We start from the raw sequence: 22,596 nt of genomic DNA, 5'->3' as shown, positions 1-22,596 counted from the left end.
AGGATTCTGGTAGAAACTCTTCTAATTAAGGTAGTCCCATTCTATTCCAAGTTGCCATGATTTTTTTTTTTTATTGTACTAGAGGTTAGCATTGAGATAATCATAAGTTTTCTCTTTTAATCTATTAATATGGAAAGTTACACTCACAGACTTTCTATCATAAATCATTCCTGCAGTCATAGCCTAAACTCTATTTTGCAATTATGTATTTTTAAATAGACTTTATTGTTTAGAAAAGTGTTAAATATACAGAAAAGATGTGAAGATAGTGCAAAGAGTTCTGTATATCCCACACCCATTTGCCTCTATCACTAACATGTTAGTATGGTACACTTGTTAAAATTAATGGCTCAATAGTTTATAGTTTATACAGATTTGTTGAGTTTTTTATGTTATGTCTTTTTTTCTGTTCAAGGACCCTCTCCAGAATATTATATTTAGTTGTCATGTCTCCTGAGAGTCCTCTGAGCTGTAAGTTTCTTATACTTTCTTTGCTTTGATGACCTAGTTTTGAGGCATCCTGGTAAGATATTTTGTAGAATGTCCTTCTACTGGGATTCATCTGATGTTTTCCTTATGATCAGACTGGGGTAATGTGTTTTTGAGAGGAAAACTTCATAGATAGATTGCCATTTTCATCACCTCATTTCAAAGGTATGTACATCAACATGACTTATCCCTCCTGATATGATGATATTAATCACCTCCAGAGAGGAGACAGGGCTGAAGGTTGAATCAATGGCCAATTATATAATTAATTGTGCCTAAGTAATGAAACTTCCATAAAACCCCAAAAAGGATGAGGTCCAGAGAACTTCAAGATTGGTGAACATGTGGATATGCAGGGAGAGGAGTGTACCCAGAGAGAGTATGGAAAGCATCTCTTCCCACATACGTTGGCCTGTGTATCTCTTCCATATGGCTGTTATTGAGTTATATCTTTTTAAAATATTTTATTTATTTGAGAGGGAGTGAGAGAGAGAGAGAGAGCGCGAGAGTGAGAGAACATGAGTGGTGTGAGGGACAGGGGAAGAATTATACTCCCTGCTGAGCAAGGAGCCTGATGCAGAGCTTGACCCTGGGATCATGAGCTGAAGGCAAATACTTAACTGACTGAGCCATCCAGGTGCCTCAAGTTATATCTTTTATAATAAACCAGTAATCTAGTAAGTAAACTGTTTTCCTGAATTCTGTGAGTTACTCTAGCAAATTAATCAAATCTGAGGAGGAGGGTGATGAAAACCTTCAATTTATAGTTGGCTGGTCAGAGGTACAGGTATAGCCTGGACTTGCCATTGCAACAAAAATTTATGAGAGATGCAAAGAAACAGAAGAAGTATGACCTATACATTGTTGAATAAAGCAGTCAACAAAAACTGCCTGTGAAGGCAACCAGATGTTGACTTGAACAAAGACTTGAAAGTAGCTATTACAAATATGTTTAAGGAAGTAAAGTAAGTATGGTATGAGGACAATGTCACATCAAATAAAGAGTATTAATAAAAGGATAAAAATTATTGAAAAAGAAACAAATGAAAATGCTGGATTTGAAAACTACAGTAATTGAAATGAAAAATTCACCACAAGGATTCACAATAGATGTTAACAAGCAGAAGAAAGAACTAGCAAACTTGAAGATAGATCAATAGAGATTATGTAATCCAAAGAATAGAGAGGAAAACAATGAAGAAAATTAACAGAGCCTCAGAGAAATGTGGAACACCATTAAACACATCAACATACGTGTAATGGGAGTACTAGAAGGAGAGAAGGGAGAAAGGAGAGGAAAACAATATTTGAAGAAATGATAGCTGAAAACTCCCCAAATTATAGAAAAACAATCATAAAAAAAAACAAAAAAACAAAAAAACAATCATTTACATATCCAGGAAGCCCAGTGAATTCCGTGTGGAATACATTCAAAGAGATCCACAAACAGACATATAGTAAAAATGCCAAAAGTCAAAGACAAGGAGGGGACTTTTTAAATTTTTTTTATTTTAACCAGGTTCCATGCCCAACAATGGGACTTGAACTCACAATCCTGAGATCAAGAGTCACATGCTCTACTGATTGAGCTAGCCAGGCACCCAAGGAATGAACCTTGGAAGCAGCAAGAGAATAATAAATCATCAGTTAAAACAGAACCCAAATGAAGTTAACAGCAACAAAGCCAGCCAGAAGGCAGGGAGATAACATGTTCAAAGTGCTCACAGAAGGGGTACCTGGGTGGTGCAGTGGGTTAAGTGTACAACTCTTGGTTTTGGCTCAGGTGATCTCAGGGTTGTGAGATTGAGCCCCACATCCAGCTCTGTGCTCAGCATGGAGTCAGCTTGGGATTCTCTTTCCTCTTCCTCTGTCCCTCCTGATCATTTTCTCTCTCTCTTTCTCAAATAAATAAATCTTTTTTAAAAAAGTGCTCAAAGAGAACACTGCCAACCAAAATCCTATATCCAAAAAAAGCGATCTTTTAAAAATGAAGTCAGGGGCTCCTGGGTGGCTCAGTTGGTTAAGCATCTGCCTTCAGCTTGGGTTGTGATCTCAGGGTCCTGCGTTCAAGTTGGGCTCCCTGCTCAGTGGGGATTCTGCTTCTTCCTCTGCCCCTCCCCCTGTACATGCCCTCTTTCATGTGTTCTCTCTCTCTTAAATAAATAAATAAAACCTTTAAAAAAATGAAAATAAAAATGAAGGCAAATTTGCAGATAAACAAAAACTGAGAGACTTTGTTACTAGGAAACCTGCCTTACAAGAAATAGAGGAAGTTCATCAGGCTGAAAACAAGTGACCTCAGATAGTAATGATAGTCCACACAAAAAAACAAAGAGCACCTGTAATTATGTAATTACCAGGTAATTATGTAATTACAAAAGATAGAGTAAATGCAGTTTTGTTGTCCTTGTTTTCTCTTAACTTATTTTTAACTTATTTTTAAAAATTTATTTATTCATGAGAGACAAAGAGAGAGGCAGAGACATAGGCAGAGGGAGAAGCAGGCTCTCCACAGGGAGCCTGATGTGGGACTCAGTCCCAGGACCTCGGGATCACTATCCAAGCCAAAGGCCAACTCTCAAGCACTGAGTCACCCAGGCATCCCTCTTAACTAATTTTTTAAAAAAGATTTTATTTATTTATTCATTTTAGAGAGAGAGAGAGCAGGGAGAAGGGGCAGAGGGAGAGGGAGAGAGAGAATTTTAAGCAGGCTCCATGCTCAGTGTAGAGCTCAACACTGGGCTCAATCTCACAACTCTGAGATTATAACCCTGAGATCACAACCTGAGCCAAAACAAGAGTTGGAGCCCCTCTTAACTGATTTAAAAAGCAATTGTAGGGGTGTTTGTGCGGCTCAGTCAGTTAAATGTCTGACTTTGGTTCAGGTCATGATCTCAGGGTCCTGGGATTGAGCCCTGCATCTGGGACCCCCCCTCAACAGGGAGTTTGTTTGTCCTTCTCTCTCTGCCTCTCCCCCTGTTCATGCTCTCTTTCTTATTCTCTTATTCTCTCTCTTAAATAAATAAATAAATAAATAAATAAATAAATAAATAAATAAACAAATCAATCTTCAAAAAAAAAAAAACAAAAAGCAATCATATAATATGTATACAATATATTGTATACAATGTATTGTTGGGCTTATAACAGAGGAATATAATATATATTGACAATGAAAGCACATAGAGTATGTGTGGGAGCAAAGCTGTATTGGGCTAAAGAAATGTCTCCAGATGGTAACTCAAATCCAGAAGAAGAAATAAAGACAAACAAATGATAAATAAGAAGAATACTATAACAAAAGTGATAAAGCAACAGAATACACATTCTTCTCAAGTGCACATGGAACATGCTCCAGAATAGATCACATAGCAGGTCACAAATCAGGTCTCAACTGGTACCAAAAGGTTGGGATCATTTCCTGCATATTTTTGGACCACAATGCTTTGAAATTGGAACTCAATCACAAGAGGAAATTTGGAAAGAACTCAAATATGTGGAGGCTAAAGAGCATCCTACTAAAGAATGAATGGGTCAACCAGGGAAGTAAAGAATTTTTAAAAATTCCTGGAAACAAATGAAAATTAAACACAATTGTTTAAAACCTTTGGGACCAAAGGCAGTCTAAAGAGGGAAGTATATAGCAATACAAGCCTTTCCCAAGAAACGAGAAAGTTCTCAAATACCTAATCTAACCTTACACCTAAAGGAGCTGGAGAAAGAGCAGCAAATAACCCACCAGGAGAAGAGAATTAATTAATTAATTAAGATTAGAGCAGAAATCAATGAAATAGAAACCAAAATAATAGTAGAACAGATCAATGAAAGTAGGAGCTGGTTCTTTGAAAGAATTAATAAGATTGATAAAGCACTGGCCCAACTTATAAAAGAAAAGAGAAAGGACCCAAATAAATAAAATCCTGTATGAAAGAAGAGAGATCACAACCAACAGCAAAGAAATATAAACAATTAAAAGAACATAGTATGAGCAGCTATATTGCCACAGTAGGCAATCTGGAAGAAATGGATGCATTTCCAGAGACATATAAACTACCAAACCTGAAACAGGGAGAAATAGAACACCTGAACAGACTCATAACCAGCAAGAAAACTGAAGCAGTAATAAAAAATATCCCAACAAACAAGAGTCCAGGGCTGAATGGCTGGCTTCCCAGGGAAGCTTCTTTTTAAAAGATTTTATTTACTCATTTGAGAGAGAGAGAGAGAATATGCACATGAGAGAGAGCATGAGCAGGGCAAGGAGCGCAGAGGGAGAAGCAGACTCCCCACTGAGCAGGGAGCCTAATGTGGGTGGGACTCCAAGATCATAACCTGAGCCAAAGGCAGATGTTCAACTGACTGAGCCACCCAGGTGCCCCATCTATCAAACATTTTTTTTTTAAGATTTTATTTATTCATTCATGAGAGACACAGAGAGAGAGAGAGGTAGAGACACAGGCAGAGAGAGAAGCGGGCTCCCCGCAGGGAGCCCAATGTGAGACTAGATCCTGGGACCCCAGGATCATGCCCTGGGCCAAAGGCTGGTGCTTAACTGCTGAGCCACCCAGGCGCTCCTCTACCAAGCATTTAAAGAAGAATTAATACCTATTCTTCTGAAATTGTTTCAAAAAATAGAAATGGAAGGAAAACTTCCAAACTCTTTCAATGAAGCAGCATTACCTTGATCCCAAAACCAGACAAAGACCCTCACCAAAAAATAGAATCACAGGCCAATATTCCTGATAAACATGGATGCAAAAATTCTCACCAAGTACTAGCCAATAGGATCTAACAGTACATTACAAGATTATTCACTATGACCAAGTGGGATTTATTCCTGGGCTGCAAGGGTGGTTCAACATCCACCAATCACACTACATTAATAAAAGAAAGGATAAGAACCATATGATCCTCTCGATAGATGCAAAAAAGCATTTGACAAAGTGAACATCCTTTTTTGATTGAAACTCTTCACAGTGTAGGGATAGAGGGAACATACCTCAATATCATAAAAGTCATCTATGAAAAGCCCACAGCAAATATCATCTTTAACAGGGGAAAACTGAGAGCTTTTCCCCTAAAGTCAGGAACACAGCAGGGGTGTCCAGTATCACCACGATGTTCAACATAGTACTAGAAGTCCTAGCTTCAGCAATCAGTCAACAAAAAGAAATAAAACCATCTGAATTGGCAAAGAAGTTAAACTCTCACTCTTCACAGATGACATGATACTCTACAAGGAAAACCCAAAAGACTCCACCCTAAAATTGCTAGAACTCATACAGGAATTCAGCAAAGTGGCAGGAAATAAAATCAATGCACAGAAATCAGTTGCATACCTATACACTAACAGTGAGACAGAAGAAAGAGAATTTAAGGAGTTGATCCCATTTACAATTGTACCCTATAGCATGAGATCCCTAGGAATAAACCTAACCAAAGAGGCAAAGGATCTGTACTCAGAAAAGTAAAGAAGACTCATGAAGAAAATCGAGAAAGACACAAAGAAATGGAAAAATATTCCATGCTCATGGACTGGATGGACAAATATTGTTAAGATATCTATGCTATCTAGAACAATCTATACATTCAGTGAAATCTCTATTAAAATACCATCAACTTTTTTCACAGAGCTGGAACAAATAATCCTATGATTTGTACAGAACCAGAAAAAACCCCAAATAGCCAAAGGAATGTTGAAAAAGAAAACCAAAACTGGTGGCATCACAATCCCAGACTTCAAGCTCTATTACAAAGCTGTGATCATCAAGACACTATGATACTGGCACAAAAGCAGACACATAGATCAATGGAACAGAATAGAGAGCCCAGAAACGGACCCTCAACTCTATGGTCAACTGATCTTTGACAAAGCAGGAAAGAATATCCAATGGAAAAAAGACAGTCTCTTCAACAAATGATGTTGGGAAAATTGGACAGCCACATGCAGAAGAATGAAACTGGACCATTTTCTTATACTATACACAAAAATAGATTCCAAATTGATTAAGGATCTAAATGTTAAGACAGAAATCCGTCAACCTTGAGGGAGGGATGCCTGGGTGGCTCAGTGATTGAGTGTCTGCCTTTAGCTCAGGGCATGATCCCAGGGTGCTGGGATTGAGTCCCGCATTGGGCTCGATGCAGGGAGCCTACTTCTCCTCTCCCTGCCTATGTCTCTGCCTCTTTCTCTGTGTCTCTCATGAATAAATAAATAACATCTTTAAAACAAAAAAAATCCTCTAGGAGAACATAGGTAGCAACCTCTATGACCTTGGCCACAGCCACTTCTTGCTGGACATGTCTCCAAAGGCAAGGGAAACAAAGGCATAAATGAACTATTGAGACTTCATTAAGATAAAAGCTTTTGCACAGCAAAGGAAAAAGTCAACAGAACCAAGAGACAACCCACAGAATGGGAGATGATATTTGCAAATGTCTTATCAGATAAAGGACTAGTATCTAAAATCTATAAAGAACTTATCAAACTCAATACCCAAAGAACAAATAATTTAGTCAAGAAATGGGCAGAAGACATGAATAGATATTTCTCCAAAGAAGAAATACAAATGGCCAACAGACACATAAAAAAATGCTCAATATCACTTGATATCAGGGAAATACAAATCAAAACCATAACGAGATACCACCTCACACCGGTCAGAAAGGCTAAACTTAACAAGTCAGGAAATGACAGATATTGGTGAGGATGCAGAGAAAGGGGAGCCCTCTTACACTGTTGGTGGGAATGCAAGCTGGTGCAGCCACTCTGGAAAACAACTTACATTTGTTGATCCAACAATAGCAGAATATACATTTTTCTCAAGTGCTCATGGAACATTCTCTAGGATAGAGGTATGGTGAGCCATAAGACAAAGGTCAATAAACTAGAAGAATAGAGGTAATACAATATATGTTCTCTGACCACAATGAAATGCAATCAGAAATCAGTAACAGGAAGAAATTTGAGATACTCACAAATAGGCAGAAATTAAGTGGCATACTCCTATACAACCAATGTGTTAAGAAAGAGATAAAAAGAGAGATTAGAAAATACTTTGAGATGAATGAAAATGAAGATACAACATATCAAAGCTCATGGGATGCAGCTGTACTGCAGTACTTAGAGGAAAATTTATATGTATAAAGTACCTAGATTAGGAAAAAAGAAAGGTCTCAAAACAATAAACTAATAGGTCTCAAAATAATACATTTTCACCTTAACACACTCAAAAAAGAAGAGTAAACTCAATCTGAAAAAGCAGAGAGAGGAAAATGAAGAAGATTGGAGAACTTAATGATAAAACTACTAAATAAGATAGCAAACCATGAAACCAAAGAAGCACAAGACATACTCAGAAAACTACAAAACATTGCTGAAAAAAAATTTAAAGATCTGAATAAATGGGAAAACATCCTATGTTCATGTACTGCAAGCACCTACTACAGAGTTTCTTTTGAATGTGATGAAAATGTGACAGTGACACCTATCTGTGAAAATACTAAAACTATAAAGTTTTACACTTTATTTTAAAAAATATTTTATTTATTTATTTATCTATGAGAGACGCAGAGAGAGGCAGAGACACAGGCAAGAGGGAGAAGCAGGCAGAGGGAGAAGCAGGCTCCACCCAGGAACCCAATGTGGGACTCCATCCTGGGACCCCCAGGATCACGCCCTGGGCCGAAAGCAGATGCTAAACCACTGAGCCACTCAGGGACCCCCAGTTTTACACTTGTATGGGCTGTGGATTATATTTCAATAAAGTTGTTTCTAAAAAAATAAAAAAGGAAATAAACAGGAGCTCCTGGTTGGCTCTGTCCAAAGAGCATGTGACTCTTGATCTCAGGGTCATGAGCTCAAGCCCCAGGTTGGAATAGAGATTGCTAAAAAATAAATAAACTTTTTAAAAAAGGGAATAAACACAATGGTAACTCAGCTTGCTCTGCAGAGCGCCCGGAGACTGAACACTGCATCTTCAGAGCATTTCCCACATCCCAAGGGATGTGGGTGTTTTGCTATGATTCTCATTTCATGTGTGAGAAAACATATTCAGAAAAGCAAATTTCATGTTTTCACCCAACAAACAAGCCTTGAGGCCAAGGAGTTGGCCCGGCCTAAGGGGCCACAGCGAAGAAGAGGTGGAATGACAGAGGTTCCCAGGTCTCCTGTCCCACTGTTTCCAGATCTTTCTGGGCCTGAACTTCAGCAGCCATGCTAGTTCCTGTGTCCCCTGAGGTCTTGGAGGCACTTAGTGGTCTTGTCTGAGGGCATAAGTTTCCACGACACTTGTTCCTGCGTCTGCACCAGTCTGGGCCTCATAGCAACCAGAGGTTTGATGTGGACTCCTGGGCACAGCCCACACTCGTTCCCTGGCCTGGGATGCCCTGTGGTGTCTGGAGGCCCAGTATTGCTCTTCCTCCCAAAGTCAAGCATACCATCCAAAGTCATGGACCACCTCTTCTCTGAACCCAGGGTAGCCTGGATGGGGAGGGAGGGGAAGCTCCTCTCTCAGAGGATGCTGGAGTGTTGCAATGGGGGCCAGGGTATTGAGGGACTTCCTGGTCTAGGAATTAGGCAACTCCCTGTGCTTCAACTTCCATGTGACTATGAGGCCAAACTGGGGTTTTCTCTAGTGGGGTTGTGAATTGGGAGAGGGAATGGGAGTCTAGTCCCTTCCCTTCTGCAAGGCTGGGTCAACCTCTCCTCCCGCCTCCCCCGTTAATTGTCTCTCCAGGCTCTTTTTCGGAGAGGACCCCAAAGAAGGGTCTTGCTAACAACACCTCGTCTGAGAGGCCAGAGACCTGAGCAATGCAGTGAATTCTGTAAAAAGCAGAGGAGAGAGGTCTCTCGGTTTTCAGATCCAGGTGTGAGTGCCGGGGTCCATGCCCTCTGGCTGTGGGACCTTGGGCCAGCCGTGCAGCCCTCCGGGGCGCAGTTCCCTGGGTGTTCACCGGCTCCTTGTGCTCAGTCCGTTTCGGAGGGAACCGGTTCAGGAGGGAGGCCACGGGTCGTAGCAATTCCCCGGGAAGAGCCAAGCAGCTCAGCCACGGCAAATCCACGGGTAGGTCAAAGGGCGCCGGGGTCAGCTCCCACCCCGCGCCTCTGGCAGGAGGGCGCGCGGCCGCGTGGACGACTCCCCGGGGCGCACCTGGCGGCCCTGCCCCCCCCCACCCCTCGCGGCGCGGGCGGGGCGGGCTCGCGGGGCCCCCGGCGGGCGGGGCGGGGCGGGGCGGGGCGGGCGGCGGGGCGGAGCGCCGAGCGGCGCGGGGGGCGGTAGGCGGGGCGCGCGGCCGGGGCGGGAGTCGGCCCGGGGGCAGGGCGCCGCGAGCTCGGCCGCGCGGCTGGCGGGGCGCCGGGGGCGCCGGGGCTTCGGCGGGGCGGGGTGGGAGGCGGAGCAGGAAGGCACCGGCCGCGCGGCAGCCTCGCCCGGCGCGGAGAGGGGCTCCTCCCGGCTTCCCTGGGGGTGCCCCCCCGGACCCCCGCCCCTGCAGAGGACGCGTGTCAGCGCGTTCCCGCCGCTGTCGTCTCATCCCATGTCATAGCCCCTCCCCCAGGCCTGGGACACCCCCCCACGGGGCCCATTATCCCCAGCCCCCCCCGCGCTGGCCCCAGGTCCCGGCCGGGCCCCCCTCCTCCACCGGCCGGTCTCCCCCGCCGAAGCCAGCCGCCAGCACGCCCTAACCCGTCATCCCTCCGCCTCGCTCCACCTCGGGCCGGGGAACCCCGGCCCCCTCGGGCCCTCGTCCCTGGGCTCGGCCGGCCCTAGCCCCCGCCGTCTCCCCGGCGACGCGCCGCCCCCCGGGATGCAGCCCGCAGGCTGGGCGGCCGTCCGGGAGGCGGCGGCCCGCGACGTGCTGGCCGCCGACCTCCGGTGCAGCCTCTTCGCCTCGGCGCTGCAGAGCTACAAGCGCGACTCGGCGCTGCGGCCCTTCCCGGCGGCCTACGCCCGCCACGACTGCAAGGACTTTGAGGCCCTGGTGAGTGCGCTTCCCTCCCAGCCGACCCGCGCTGCCCTGGGCGGCCGGGCCACGTGGCCTGGGGACCCGGTTAGTAAACACGCCAGCCCCCCAGACCTAGCATTCCCAGCCTGGCCTTGGGGAGGGTTTCTGCGAACTCGGAACACTCACCCGTACCCTAACATCGACAGCCCCAAGGCTCTTGGTGGGCTGCTTCCTCGTGTTAATGACAAGTGACTCCCAAGAGTGAATTCAGTAGTTGCATAGGCCTCCACAGAACGTCCTAGCATGGCCAGCAGTAGGGGGCTGATCTGAATCCGATGCTTCTGGGAAGCTAGCCACCCATCCCTTTGCAAGTTATCAGACACCAGAAATCCCCAAAGCCTCCCAGACCTTGATCTTCAAACGAGGTAATATATGGGCAGTACTTTTATAAATTGTAACGTAACAGTACTCATGTCAGCTGTTATGCTCTATTGATTCACAAGGCAAACTTAATTTCTTAACAGAGTGCACTTCTGGGTCAGGGTCAGCATTCCAGATAATCAGTTGTCTTTGCAATTCAAATATTTGGAATTGCCTAGAAAAAATATAATTTACCAAAGCTGATTCTGTAAGAAATAGAAAATCAAAATAGACTATAATCATTAAAGGTGTTGAATTAGTAGTCAAAGATTTTTCCCTTCAAAACACCAGGCCAAAACAACAACAACAACAACAACAACAACAACAACAAAACACCAGGCCTACCTGGTTTCCTTGGCGGATTCTACCAAACAATGAGGGAATAAGTGTTTCCCGTTTTATTTTGTGTAAAATTGTTCCAGAATATTGAAAAAGAAGCTAATATAACCTTCATCTAAATCTGATAAGGATAACGCAAAATTATAGGCCAGTGTCACTCATGAGTATAAATGTAGAAATTCTCCATAAAATATTAGGATCTTGAATCTAGCATTGTATAAAAGGAATAATTCCTTATTAAGAGGGTGGATTTATTCCAGGAATCAAAATTAGTTAAACATTAAAAAAAAAAATCAATGTTATGAACCATGTTAACAGGTTAAGGGAGATGTTTAGAATCAACAGATGTTTAGAATTCTCTCTGATGAAGTGGTCAGGGTTGGATTCCCTCTTTGCTACCACTAGCAAAGGAGGTCTAGGGACAAAGCCCAGCCTCATGGCCCTTACCCCGTCCATTGCAGCCCAGGCCAGGGATGTGTTGAGGGCACCTTGCCCACAGTACACAGGCATTTCAGGGTACAGGAAGTAGGAGGTTGGAGAAAGATAAGCAAACTGACATCCCCTATGGTTTGTTCTGAAAATTCAAATAAATAGTCAGTTTTGTGAGTTTATGATATCAGAGCCTTGGGGATGAAACTTCTTCAGTTTTGTCAGGAGATACGGAGCGTCTGCTGTGGGCCAGGTGCTAAGGATATAGAATTAGAGACCCAAGAAGAGATCAACAGTGTACTCAGCTGTACTATGGGGTAAGCCTATATATATAACATGGAAGCCTGGAGCTGGAATCCCATTCCTTGGCAGTAGACTGGGATCAAGGAGCACTAAGTAAGGGCCATGGCTGATGCCATGCTGAGGCCCTAGAGACATGGAGGGGTTTTGAGGAGCAGAGAGGAAGAAAGGGGTATTCCAGGAGAAGTAATAGGATGGACAGAAAGCCAGAAACTTATGGAGAAGGACAAGTCTGTACTTTAGTGTCAATGTCATGGGGAGCAAGAAGAGATGAGGTTGACCAGAGCACACAGAGCTGGGCATGTCTTGCCAAGATGATTGATTTTACCCTTGGACAGAGGAGGCCATTGGTGAGATCCAGGATGCATTTTTTTTTTTTTAAGATTTTATTTACTTATTTGAGAGAGAACACGCGCATGTGCAAGTGGAGCGTGGTCAGAGGGAGAGGGAGAAGCAGGTTCCCTGCTCAGTGGGGCTTCATCCCTGGACCCTGAGATCATGACCTGAGCCAAAGCCAGACGCTTAACCAACTGAGCCCCCCAGGTGCCCAAGGATGCATTCCTGAAAGACCCCTGGGGTGGCAGGGTGAGAGAGGGATCTGTTCAGGAGAGGTGGACAGAGGGGAGAGATTAGGGTCAGAGGAACAAAACTCACCAGAGACGGTGCCCCGCAATGCACCATATTAATATTTCCCAGGAAACATCCACATGGACGAGAATGCTCATTGTGCGCTTTTCCTGCTAGAAGGTCTTCTTGGCAGACAGAATCAAGTTTGTTTGACAAATATGGGATAAAAGCAAAGGGAGCTTTGGAATTGTTTTTGATTTGTTCATGCTTTTTAAAAATTTATTTTTACTTATGCAAACAATGGTTGGATATATTTTTCTTATAAAAAATTACAACTGATAGCGATAAAGTAAAAAGTGCCCCTGACAGAGCTGCTCACCCTATTCCACATCCCCACCCCACCCCCAGGTATCAGTGCTCTCAGTTTAAGGCACTTTCTTCCTTCCTCCCATACCTATAATCCTTTAGGAGAGCACTGGCAACTCAGAGAATCTGAAATAGCCGCTCCTTTATAGGGACCGACTATCTAGGCCTGGGGCTTATTGTGCCAGTTGTAGCCGGGACACCCTTTCTCTCAGGGGCCACTGGAGAAACATGGACAGGTTCCCATCATCCTGTTCCGCCGTCATATTCCCTAGCTGTTGGGCCTGGGCTAGTTTCCCTCACAGTGGTGCCCAATAGGGAATATGGGGTATAACGTAGAATATAAAGGAGTGGCTAGAAACTAGCCCAGGCGGTGCAGCTTCTTGGCTCTCTGTAGGCATGGTTTTAGTGAGCAGTTTCCTAGGAGAAGGCCACTCCCCCAGGCAGGGCCTGGTGTGATGACTGCTGGGGGTTATGCACATATTCTTAAATAAATATACTTTAGGTTCCATTTTGCCACATGTTACATGAATTATAGAAAAGATGCAGAGGACTTGGTATCTAGACCTTGGTATCTGACTTAAAGTTTAGCTTTTTATTATGATGATGATGATTATTATTAAGTAAACTCTACCCCCAATGGGGGGCTTGCACTCATGACCCTGAGATCAAGAGCCCTGTGCTGTACTTGACTGAGCTGGCCAGGCACCCCTCAAAGGTTAGCTTTTAGACAAATGGAATCAGGCCTGGACTTGGCCTTCTGGATTATTTTGTGGTTACCTAAAGAAGGAAGGCATGTAGCTCTGAAAAAGTCCCTCATTGTTGGGGCACCTGGATGGCTCGGTGATTGAGCGTCTGCCTTTGGCTCAGGTTGTGATTCTGGGGTCCTGGGATTGAGTCCCACATCAGGCTCCCCACAGGGAGCCTGCTTCTCCCTCTGCCTATATCTCTGCCTCTCTCTCTGTGTCTCTCACGAATAAATAAATAAAATCTTTTTTAAAAAGTCCCTCATTGTTAGCTAAAAGCACTTGAAAATAATGTGAAACTGTATTATTTTCAACCCCTTTTAATTAATTTTCTCCCCACTGTGAGGTGTCATTACACACTTATAACACATGTGTTGCAGTTTCCAAAATTCAGATCTTTGGCTGAATTATTTTATTGACTGTTTTCCTGATAACATCCCCTTGCTGAACCAAGCTCTTGGCTTTAAGTATGGCTCTGGCCTTAGTTTGTCCCAGGCCGCAAAGTCCCAAATCATCTCTCAGGTGCCTTGTTTGGAGGACATTTCCATTCTGAGTCAGCACTTTAATTTGCCCTGGGAGTTCTTTTTATTCTCGGGGCCTGGCCTGAGAGGTCCTTGTCAGATGTTTTGAGGAATCAAATGAGGTATGTGCTGATTGCCTCTGCCTCTGAGGACAGGTCTGTAACCTTATTCCTTAGGAAAAGGGTTGGCTAAACTCTTATCAGGTCACAGAATCTCTAAGATACTTGGGATGTCCTATAGCCCCAACCATTGACCCCTGAACTTCAGGTTGAGCTATCCTGGGCACAGTTTATATTCCAGAGTCACTTTACATAGGATCTTGTCATTGGTGTCACAGCTGTTTTGTTTTTCCCCTAGAAAACATCCTGCTCTGGTTCACCATGAGCCTGAAGATTCTTTCGGGGGTTAGGACGTCAGGGGGAATGGCTCCTTGGTATTAATTCTAGCCCCTTGCCACCCAAAGTGTGGTTGAGGCCCAGCAGCAGCAGCAGCAGCACTTGGGAGCTAGTTAGAAATGCAGACCTACCCTGGAAAACCCAATCAATACCTGCATTTTAACAAGATTCCTTGGCATTTGTGTGCAGTGTGAAGTCTGAGAGGCCCCGTATCCGGCTTCCCCCATTCCCATCTACTATTTTGGGGGATGAACTATGCTGATTGACTCTTCTGGTTCTGGTCTGTGGCTTGTGCTCTCTAGCCAAGGTGACTCCCCAATGTCTGGGTTAAAACATAAATAAGCTTCTCTCTGTCCTAATCTCAGGGAATGCTTGTCCTCTCCATGCCATCTCCCTCTTTGTCCAGACAAACTCTCCTTAATCCTTTAAGACCTAACTGTAACCTCATCTTATTCTCTGCCTCCACCCTCAGCAGTTAGAGGAGTCTTTCCTCTGGGATCTTTCAAAATTTAAAAAAATTTGCTCTTATTAACATTGCTATGATAATTACCTTCTACATTAGTCGTGGTTTATATCTCTAGTTATTCTCTTGAGATAAACTCCAAAGGGTGAACTTTCTGGGTCAAAGGGCAACAAACTTTTTGAAGTGAGGCTTTTGATGCTAATTTTCAGATTAGAAATTGAATATTGACATTTGTTGGGGGAAGTCATTTTTTTTTTTAAAGATTTTATTTATTTATTCATGAAAGACACACACACACACACACACACACACACACAGAGGCAGAGACACAGGCAGAGGGAGAAGCAGGCTCCATGCAGGAAGCCCGACGTGGGACTCGAATCCAGGTCTCCAGGATCCCACCCTGGGCCTAAGGCGGCGCTAAACCGCAGAGCCACCCGGGCAGCCTGGGGGAGGTCATTCTTTATAAGACCGTCCACCTTGGCTCACATTAGAATCTCCTGGAAAGCTTTGAAAAATACTGTCTGGGCCCTCCCTCTAGGGATTCTGATTTAATCTCTGAGGTGGAGCTTGGGCATTGGGATATTGTGTTTATGTGCTGAGACTATGTAGTTTTAAGATTTTCCTATTGATCATTTTCATGAGCACTCATGTGCTGGGTAGTGAGGAAATGATTACAGTTATTCAGTCCAGCCCGTTAAGTGTCCATTTAGGTACATATGTGATATCTCAAGGTAAAATTCTCAGTCTTTTGGGTTACCTTTTTAGTTCCCTTCTCTCAGGAATAGTCTCTGAAGAATAGAGGGGAAAAGTATACAGATATAAAAAAGATTTGGATCAGGCATAGATGTGTGGCGTGACTGTGGGTGGGTATGTGGCTAGAAAGATGTCTCAGCCTGTGGGATGATGATCCGGAGACCCCAGGGGTGACATCATTCTTCTAGTACAGACTACTTCCTTCCTTCTCAACATCCCAGAAATGCAGGCTTCCCCCTATTGAATTGGTGAGCAGGAGAGAGGGGGCATTTGATGCATAATAATACAGTACCTAACGCTTATATGATACTAATAGCACTTGCTACCTGCCTGGCACTTTCTGAACTGTTTCTACATGGAACTCGTTTAATCTTCTTAACACCTCAGTGGTATCTTATCATCTCTGTCACCATCAGCTAATCAGTCTGTGCTGGTGGGTAGACCACCCTCCAGCTCCCAGATAATGGTGGCATGTAGCCAGAGAACCACTCCTTTACAGGGACCCCAGGCTTTTTGTGAAGAGTTCTCTTATAAAGTAAACTTTGCCCCCTAGTCTGTTTTAGTGAATCTGGATTTTTCAGACCTTAGGTTTGTGCAAAGCAAGGTATACCTGTGTGTATAACTGGGGTGGCCACCTTTCCCCAGCTTCGTTTCCACCCGTCCCGCCCACTCCACTGTTCCAGGTGTTACTTTATCTGTTTGGCCCTGGAGGCTGGTGACCTTGGTTGTACCCTTTGGCTCATACCCTTCTAGCACCGCCACCCCCAACTAGTATCAAGACCTCTGGCTTTTTTTTCAGGTGTTCTTTCTTTCCTGCTGCCTGCCCTTTTAGGACAACATTGATTAATATCTAAACCTGAGTATCCCCACCTTTTCCTGATAATAAGAATCCCCTGTGGGGGAAAAAAAAAAAATCCCCTGTGGCAGTGGCTGTAAACACCGGTTCCTAGGCTTCCTCATCAGGAGATCATGATCTGGGTGTTTGCAGAGTGTCCACTGGGCTGTCCTGTCACTTCCTGATTCAGAGCAATGACGTGAGTTGTCTCCTTCCAGGGTCATTGGTCTTCTCTTTGCTCTGTTCCTCCCTTTCTGGTTCCTTGCCCTTGTATTCTCAGTCGCCCGAACTACCTTTCCTGAGAGATTTCCTTTCTCAAGCCCCTGGTACTGCCCACTGGTCAGGCCCTGTCTAGGCTCCTGGACCCCTTCTCCAGCTAAACAGTTCTTTATTTCTCAAAACAGAGGTTGCAAAAGTGGAGTCTGTGGGGGTGACAGGCTTTATTTGTTCCATTAGACTAGAAATAGGGGAGAAAAAAAAAAAAGCAGCATCTTACAGATTTCTTTTTAAAAGAAAAACATCTGAGGTTCCATAGCCTGGCTAGAAGTTACCCATGGGCAGAAACCAGCTGAGCTGGGGGTTGGTGGTTGGGCCCTTTGTTCCTCAGCACTCCTTCCTGGATGCCTCCCATGCTCGTTTTCATCACCTGTCTGGCTCCCAGGGCATTTGAGCTTGGGACCACCTTTTGCCTATCTGCCATGCTCTCTCCCACTGGGAATGCCATCTGCTCTACCTCTCAGGACCCTCTCCACCACTGTGTCCTACCCACTCCATACACCTTTCCCTCTGCCTTCTCCCCGAACCCCCAGAAATACCTGCCTCTTTCCTGAACTCTTGCTCTCCTCAGTCAAGTTTTTGGCAAATGTCTTCCACTGTAACTTGTCTACATGGAGACTCCATACTACAGGGTACATCTTTCTCTGTACCTTTGACAGGGCTTAGGCTCAGCCATTAGCTATGATGGTTGTATTATTTGGCAGAGGGGGTAGGGCATAGTCTCCAGAAACATACCTGATAAGCTTCCCAAGCAGTCACTTAAAGTTCTGCCAGAATTGCTCCTTTGGGCTAAAATATTTAGTCCATAATAAATTTCTCCATTGAAGGGTGCCTGGCTGGCTCAGTCAGTGCAGCATGCAACTCTTGATCTAGGGGTTATGGATTCCAGCCCCACGTTGGGTGTAGAGATTACTTAAAATCTTTACAATAAATAAATACATTTCTCCATTGATTTGGTAGGAGAGGATAATGGAGAATGGACTTGAAATCAGGCTGCCTAGCTTCGTGTCTCTGTCCTGCCACTGAATAGCTGCATGACCCTGGGGGCAAGGTGCTTAGCTCCAAATCTGTCCCCTCTTCTGGCAAAGGCCAGTGCGAGGATAAAATGAGATGCACACACAGCAGTTAGCCCAGCTCCTGGTACATGATCAGGCCTCAGTAAATAGTAGCTGTTCTGAACTTGTGCCAGGTTCTAGGCCAGTTGGTGAGTCTCTGGATACATGAGGTGTGGTTGGTTCTCAGGAAGCATTTGTCCCAACCACATTTGAGGTGGCCCTAGAGAGTCAAGTACCAACGTGGGATTCCGCATAGAGCACAAGAGAGCACAGACATCAAGGGTGGTCAGGGACAGGGGAGGTGACTTTAGGCTAGCCCTGAAGACCCTGTGAAGTGTTACGCTGAGCAGCTGCAGAAGCATAAAGGAAAGACACAGGGCGGGACGCCTGGATGGCTCCGTGGTTGGGTATCTGCCTTTGCCTCAGGGAGTGATCCCGGGGTCCTGGGATCAAGTCCCACATTGGGCGCCTTGTGTGAGCCTGCTTCTCCCTCTGCCTATGTCTCTGCCTCTCTGTCTCTCATGAATAAATAAATAAAATCTTTATAAAAAAAAAAAAAGGAAAGACACAGGGCAGTTGAGGAATAGCATGAGGGCAGTAGGTGGGAAGTTTGTGGTAAGAGGCGCTGTCAGGCAGAGAGGCTGAGCCAGACCAGATATCCATGGGCTGTGTTAAAGGAAGCATTGTTAGATTTAGCAAACTAAGTATAGGCCACCAAATTAAATTTGGATTTTAGATAAGCAACAGATAATTTTGAAAGTGAAAGTATGCCCCAAATATTTTATTTTATTTTATTTTATTTTATTTTATTTTATTTTATTTTATTTTTATTTTTATTTATTTATGATAGTCACAGAGAGAGAGAGAGAGGCAGAGACACAGGCAGAGGGAGAAGCAGGCTCCATGCACCAGGAGCCCGACGTGGGATTCGATCCCGGATCTCCAGGATTGCGCCCTGGGCCAAAGGCAGGCGCTAAACCGCTGCGCCACCCAGGGATCCCCAAATATTTTATTTTTTAAAAAGATTTTATTTATTGATTTGACAGAGAGCACAAGCAGGGGGAGGGGCAGGCAGAGGGAGAGGGAGAAGCAGACTCCCCACTGAGCAGGGAGCCCAACAAGGGACTCAATCCCAGGACCTGGGATCATGATCGAAGCTGAAAGTAGATGCTTAACCTGCTGAGCCACTCAGGCACCCCTGCCCCAAATATTGTATAGGTTATACTTACACTTAAAAAAATGGATTTTATTGTTTATCTGAAATTCAAATTTAATTGGGCAAACTGTTATTTTATCTGGCAACCCTACTTGTATGCCTGGTTCCCAAAAGGTCCTGCCAAAATGCAGGCAGGTTTTGGTCAAGAGGAAGAATCCTATTAACTTTTTGGAGCAGATTTCTTTTTTAGAGTAGCTTGAAAAGCGAAATGGACATAAGGGTAGCCCTTGAAAGGTTAAAGAGTGGGGACAAAGGGAGCAGCAGGGACACATACTGGCCCTGTTTGGGCAGGCAGCAGTGGGAGGGCCTGAGCTCTGGAAGGGGAGCTCGGGGGGCCTATGTCCAGCCTGGAGCCGGGGGGATTTCTCCCATTTTCCCAGACTGAACCCCTAGAGGCAGCCTAGCTTAGCTGACTGGTCTTTTGCGGGCTCCACATGCCCAGGTCTGGACTATTGGCAAGGACTGTGGCTCATAGGTGGGATTTGAGAATAAGAGTGATGGGGACAGTAATCGTGGGAGAGAAGACTTAGCTCTGGCTCTGGGATAACAAGCGTAGACCAGGGGTAGAAAAGAAAGACAGAAGCTATAGGCTGCTGGGGGTGTTCTCTGGACTGTGTAGGCAGCAGGCAGGATGGCCACCAGAGGGTGCCCTCCGTGGCTCTCTATAGCCTACAGAACAAAGCTGAAGGTCCCCAAGGTACATCAAGGGTTTTCACAGACTGGCGACCCCTCCCTCACACTCTAAGCTCCAGCCACCTGGAACCTCCTACGGTTAATGATGACAGTTGTGGCAATCCCACTAACAGTAGAGTACTCATATCCTCCTATTGTCCTAAACACCATGTTTGTTTAACCTGATTAACCTTTACAGGGATCTCATGAAGTGGCTACTATTATCCAAATTATGTATTTGAGGAAACAGACACAGGATTCAAGGTCAGACAACTCACTCAGGTCACACAACTAGTGGGGACGTAAGAGCCCTGGTTAAGACCCAGGCTGCCTAGGAAAAGAGCATGCATACTTCACCATGTTGCCTTTTTCTTCCCTGACTACAGGCTGCATCTTCCTGCTTCTGCACCTTTGCATATCAAGCCCAGGTCACACAGCACCTCCTCTGTGAGGCTTTCCTGACAATCCCCTATCCCCCCAGGCCCCGATCCCCTATCCCCCCCAGGCCCTGCCAAGCAAAAGTCCCTCCTGGTCCTCTTAGTAGTTAGTATCCACTTCTGTTAATGGCAATGAATAGGTTTCAGTTATAATTCTTTACCTTGCTGCCTTCCCCCCTGTGTAGTTCCATACTCGTGGAGCATTTACACATCCACACATCCATGGCATGTATGTGTGTATCTTTAAAGATTTATTTTAGAGAGTGTGTGCATGAGAGCAGGGGAAAAGGGAGAGATTGCCTGAGCAGACTGCCCACTGAGTGTGGAGCTGGATCCTAGGACCCTGAGATCATGACCTGAGCCGAAATCAAGAGTTGATTGCTTAACCAACTGAGCTACCCAGGCACCCCATCCATGGTTTTTTAACTGGATCTTCATTGATGCTCCACAAGGCATGTAGAAAGCTCTATTAGATGTTCAACGCTAGTGATCGAATCTTTGAAAATAGAGATAGGAATAAAGTAGTCTTGAGATGTTTCTGAATTTCAGCTACCAAGTTAGGAAATAAAACCCCCAAGGTTAGCAACAACGAACTTTCTAGAAAAAATGGAAAAGAAAAGAAATGGACACATAAATGTGAAAGAAATGTGACCTTCTTTTATCTTCTCAGCAATTCGACGTGGAAGCAGCTGGGATTCTGTGTTAGAGGAGACTGAGGTGTAGCCAAGTCCAGTGCTTTCCCTAAGGAGCAAGCATTCAAACTCGGATCTCTCTGTTCTTTCCTCTACATCCAGGAAAGAGAATTAGGAAAACACCAGACAGTCCTTGGCCTTTAGGAGTCTTGGCCATACTGAGAAGGGAGTACTGGAACTGAGAGTTGTAGGTGTTGTAGGAGAGGGGTGCCTGGGTTAGGAGAGGTGCGGGAAGGCGCATCCCAGGGGACTGAATGAGGAAAGCTTGGAGGTGGTACAACCCAAGCCATGTTCACACCGCACCAGTCTGCAGTATCTTAAATGCCGTACTGGACAGATTGGGCTTCTAGCGAGGTATAATTTCTGGGCAAAAGCTATAGATACCTTGTAGCTATCTGTAAATTGGGGTCCTCTGTCCCTTATCAGAATTCTCAGCACCAAATGTGTTTCAAAATTCAGATTCTGTCCTGTTTTACAAAGGTAATGATGTGCTATACCCATACAACTAATCCGTTGACGCCGTTCACACAAGGCGACAGCCGAGACCGAAGGCTCTCGGACACATCACAGCTCACAACAGGGCAGCTTCAGGTGTCTGTTCCTGCACAAGTCCCTGCAAGGGCCCACACAGAGGTCCAGGAGCTTGTCTTTGCCCCCTGAGAGTGGTGGCTGAGGAGTAAGGAGATGAATGCGTGGGTGCCGGATCTGGTCTGGCCTTGATGAAGCCCCATGTGTCACAGAGGCTGGGCTCCCTTGTGAGAACACCATAGACATAGCTGCTGGGGTCCTCACAAAAAGTCACCACACTTAGGGAAACCCCAAGCCGTGAACTCCCCACTCATAGTTTCTTCCCATCCAGGTACAGTTTACCATTGTGGGTCATTTTGACCATAAGCAAATGTTGCTTGGTTATGTATATAGTTGCCATACTACTTTTTTTTTTTTTTAAGATTTTATTTATTTATTCATGGGAGACACAGAGAGAGAGAGAGAGAGAGAGGCAGAGACACAGGCAGAGCGAGAAGCAGGCTCCATGCAGGGAGCCCGACGTGGGAGTTGATTCCGAGACTCCAGAATCAGGCCCTGGGCCAAAGGCAGGTGCTCAACCCCTGAGCCACCCAGGGATCCCCGCCACACTACTTTCATCTGGTCTCCAGGAGACAGGTTAACAGGGTGTTAACTCATGTTGAGGGGAAAAGACTTCCTTAACTCTTTACCCATGCTTGTGTATATCACCTGTTTGTTAACACCTCCAGTGAAGTGGTTTCCCATCATCAGATATTAATATTACTGCAGCAAAAGGTATCACATCAGTAGTAACAGGAAGTGGGATGAGTAGATTAAACTAACCTCACATCAGCTCAGGTTTTGTACCAAATGAATTATGAAACAGTGTTTTAGCATTCAGAGCTTTTGGAGTTTGGTATTTGGAAAGGGGATCGCAGACCTGTACCTGTCTCTTTTTTTTTTTTTTAAGATTTTATTAACTCATGAGAGACACAGAGCAAGCGAGAGGCAGAGGGAGAAGCAGGCTCCACGTAGGGAGCCCAGCATGGGACTCGATCCCGGGTCTCCAGGATCAGGTCCTGGCCTGCAGGCGGCGCTAAACCGCTGCGCCACCGGGGCTGCCCTGTATCTTTATCTCTTAAGAAATTACTTGAAACACGAAAGACATGCGGT

General features: G+C 45.1%; 1 protein-coding gene across 6 annotated transcripts in view; it reads left to right on the top strand.

Annotated features, from left to right (window-relative positions):
- Positions 1-9,884: 9,884 nt before the first annotated feature.
- The window catches only part of PARP16 (poly(ADP-ribose) polymerase family member 16), a 40,193-nt gene continuing 27,481 nt past the window's right edge, over positions 9,885-22,596 (top strand). For 2 of the 6 annotated variants that reach the window (XM_035708644.2, XM_049104225.1), the window contains exon 1: positions 9,886-10,470. In XM_035708644.2, the coding sequence (XP_035564537.1) occupies positions 10,297-10,470 (174 nt within the window). In that variant the 5' untranslated portion in view covers positions 9,886-10,296. Of the gene's footprint in view, positions 10,471-22,596 lie in introns of all 6 variants that reach the window. The other 4 variants (XM_049104226.1, XM_035708645.2, XM_035708642.2 and 1 more) reach the window with 3 other exon arrangements.

Source organism: Canis lupus, chromosome 30 (assembly GCF_003254725.2).
Source record: "Canis lupus dingo isolate Sandy chromosome 30, ASM325472v2, whole genome shotgun sequence".
NCBI lineage: Eukaryota > Metazoa > Chordata > Mammalia > Carnivora > Canidae > Canis > Canis lupus.
Note: the sequence above shows the minus strand (reverse complement) of the source record. Positions and strands in the feature narration are given on the sequence as shown.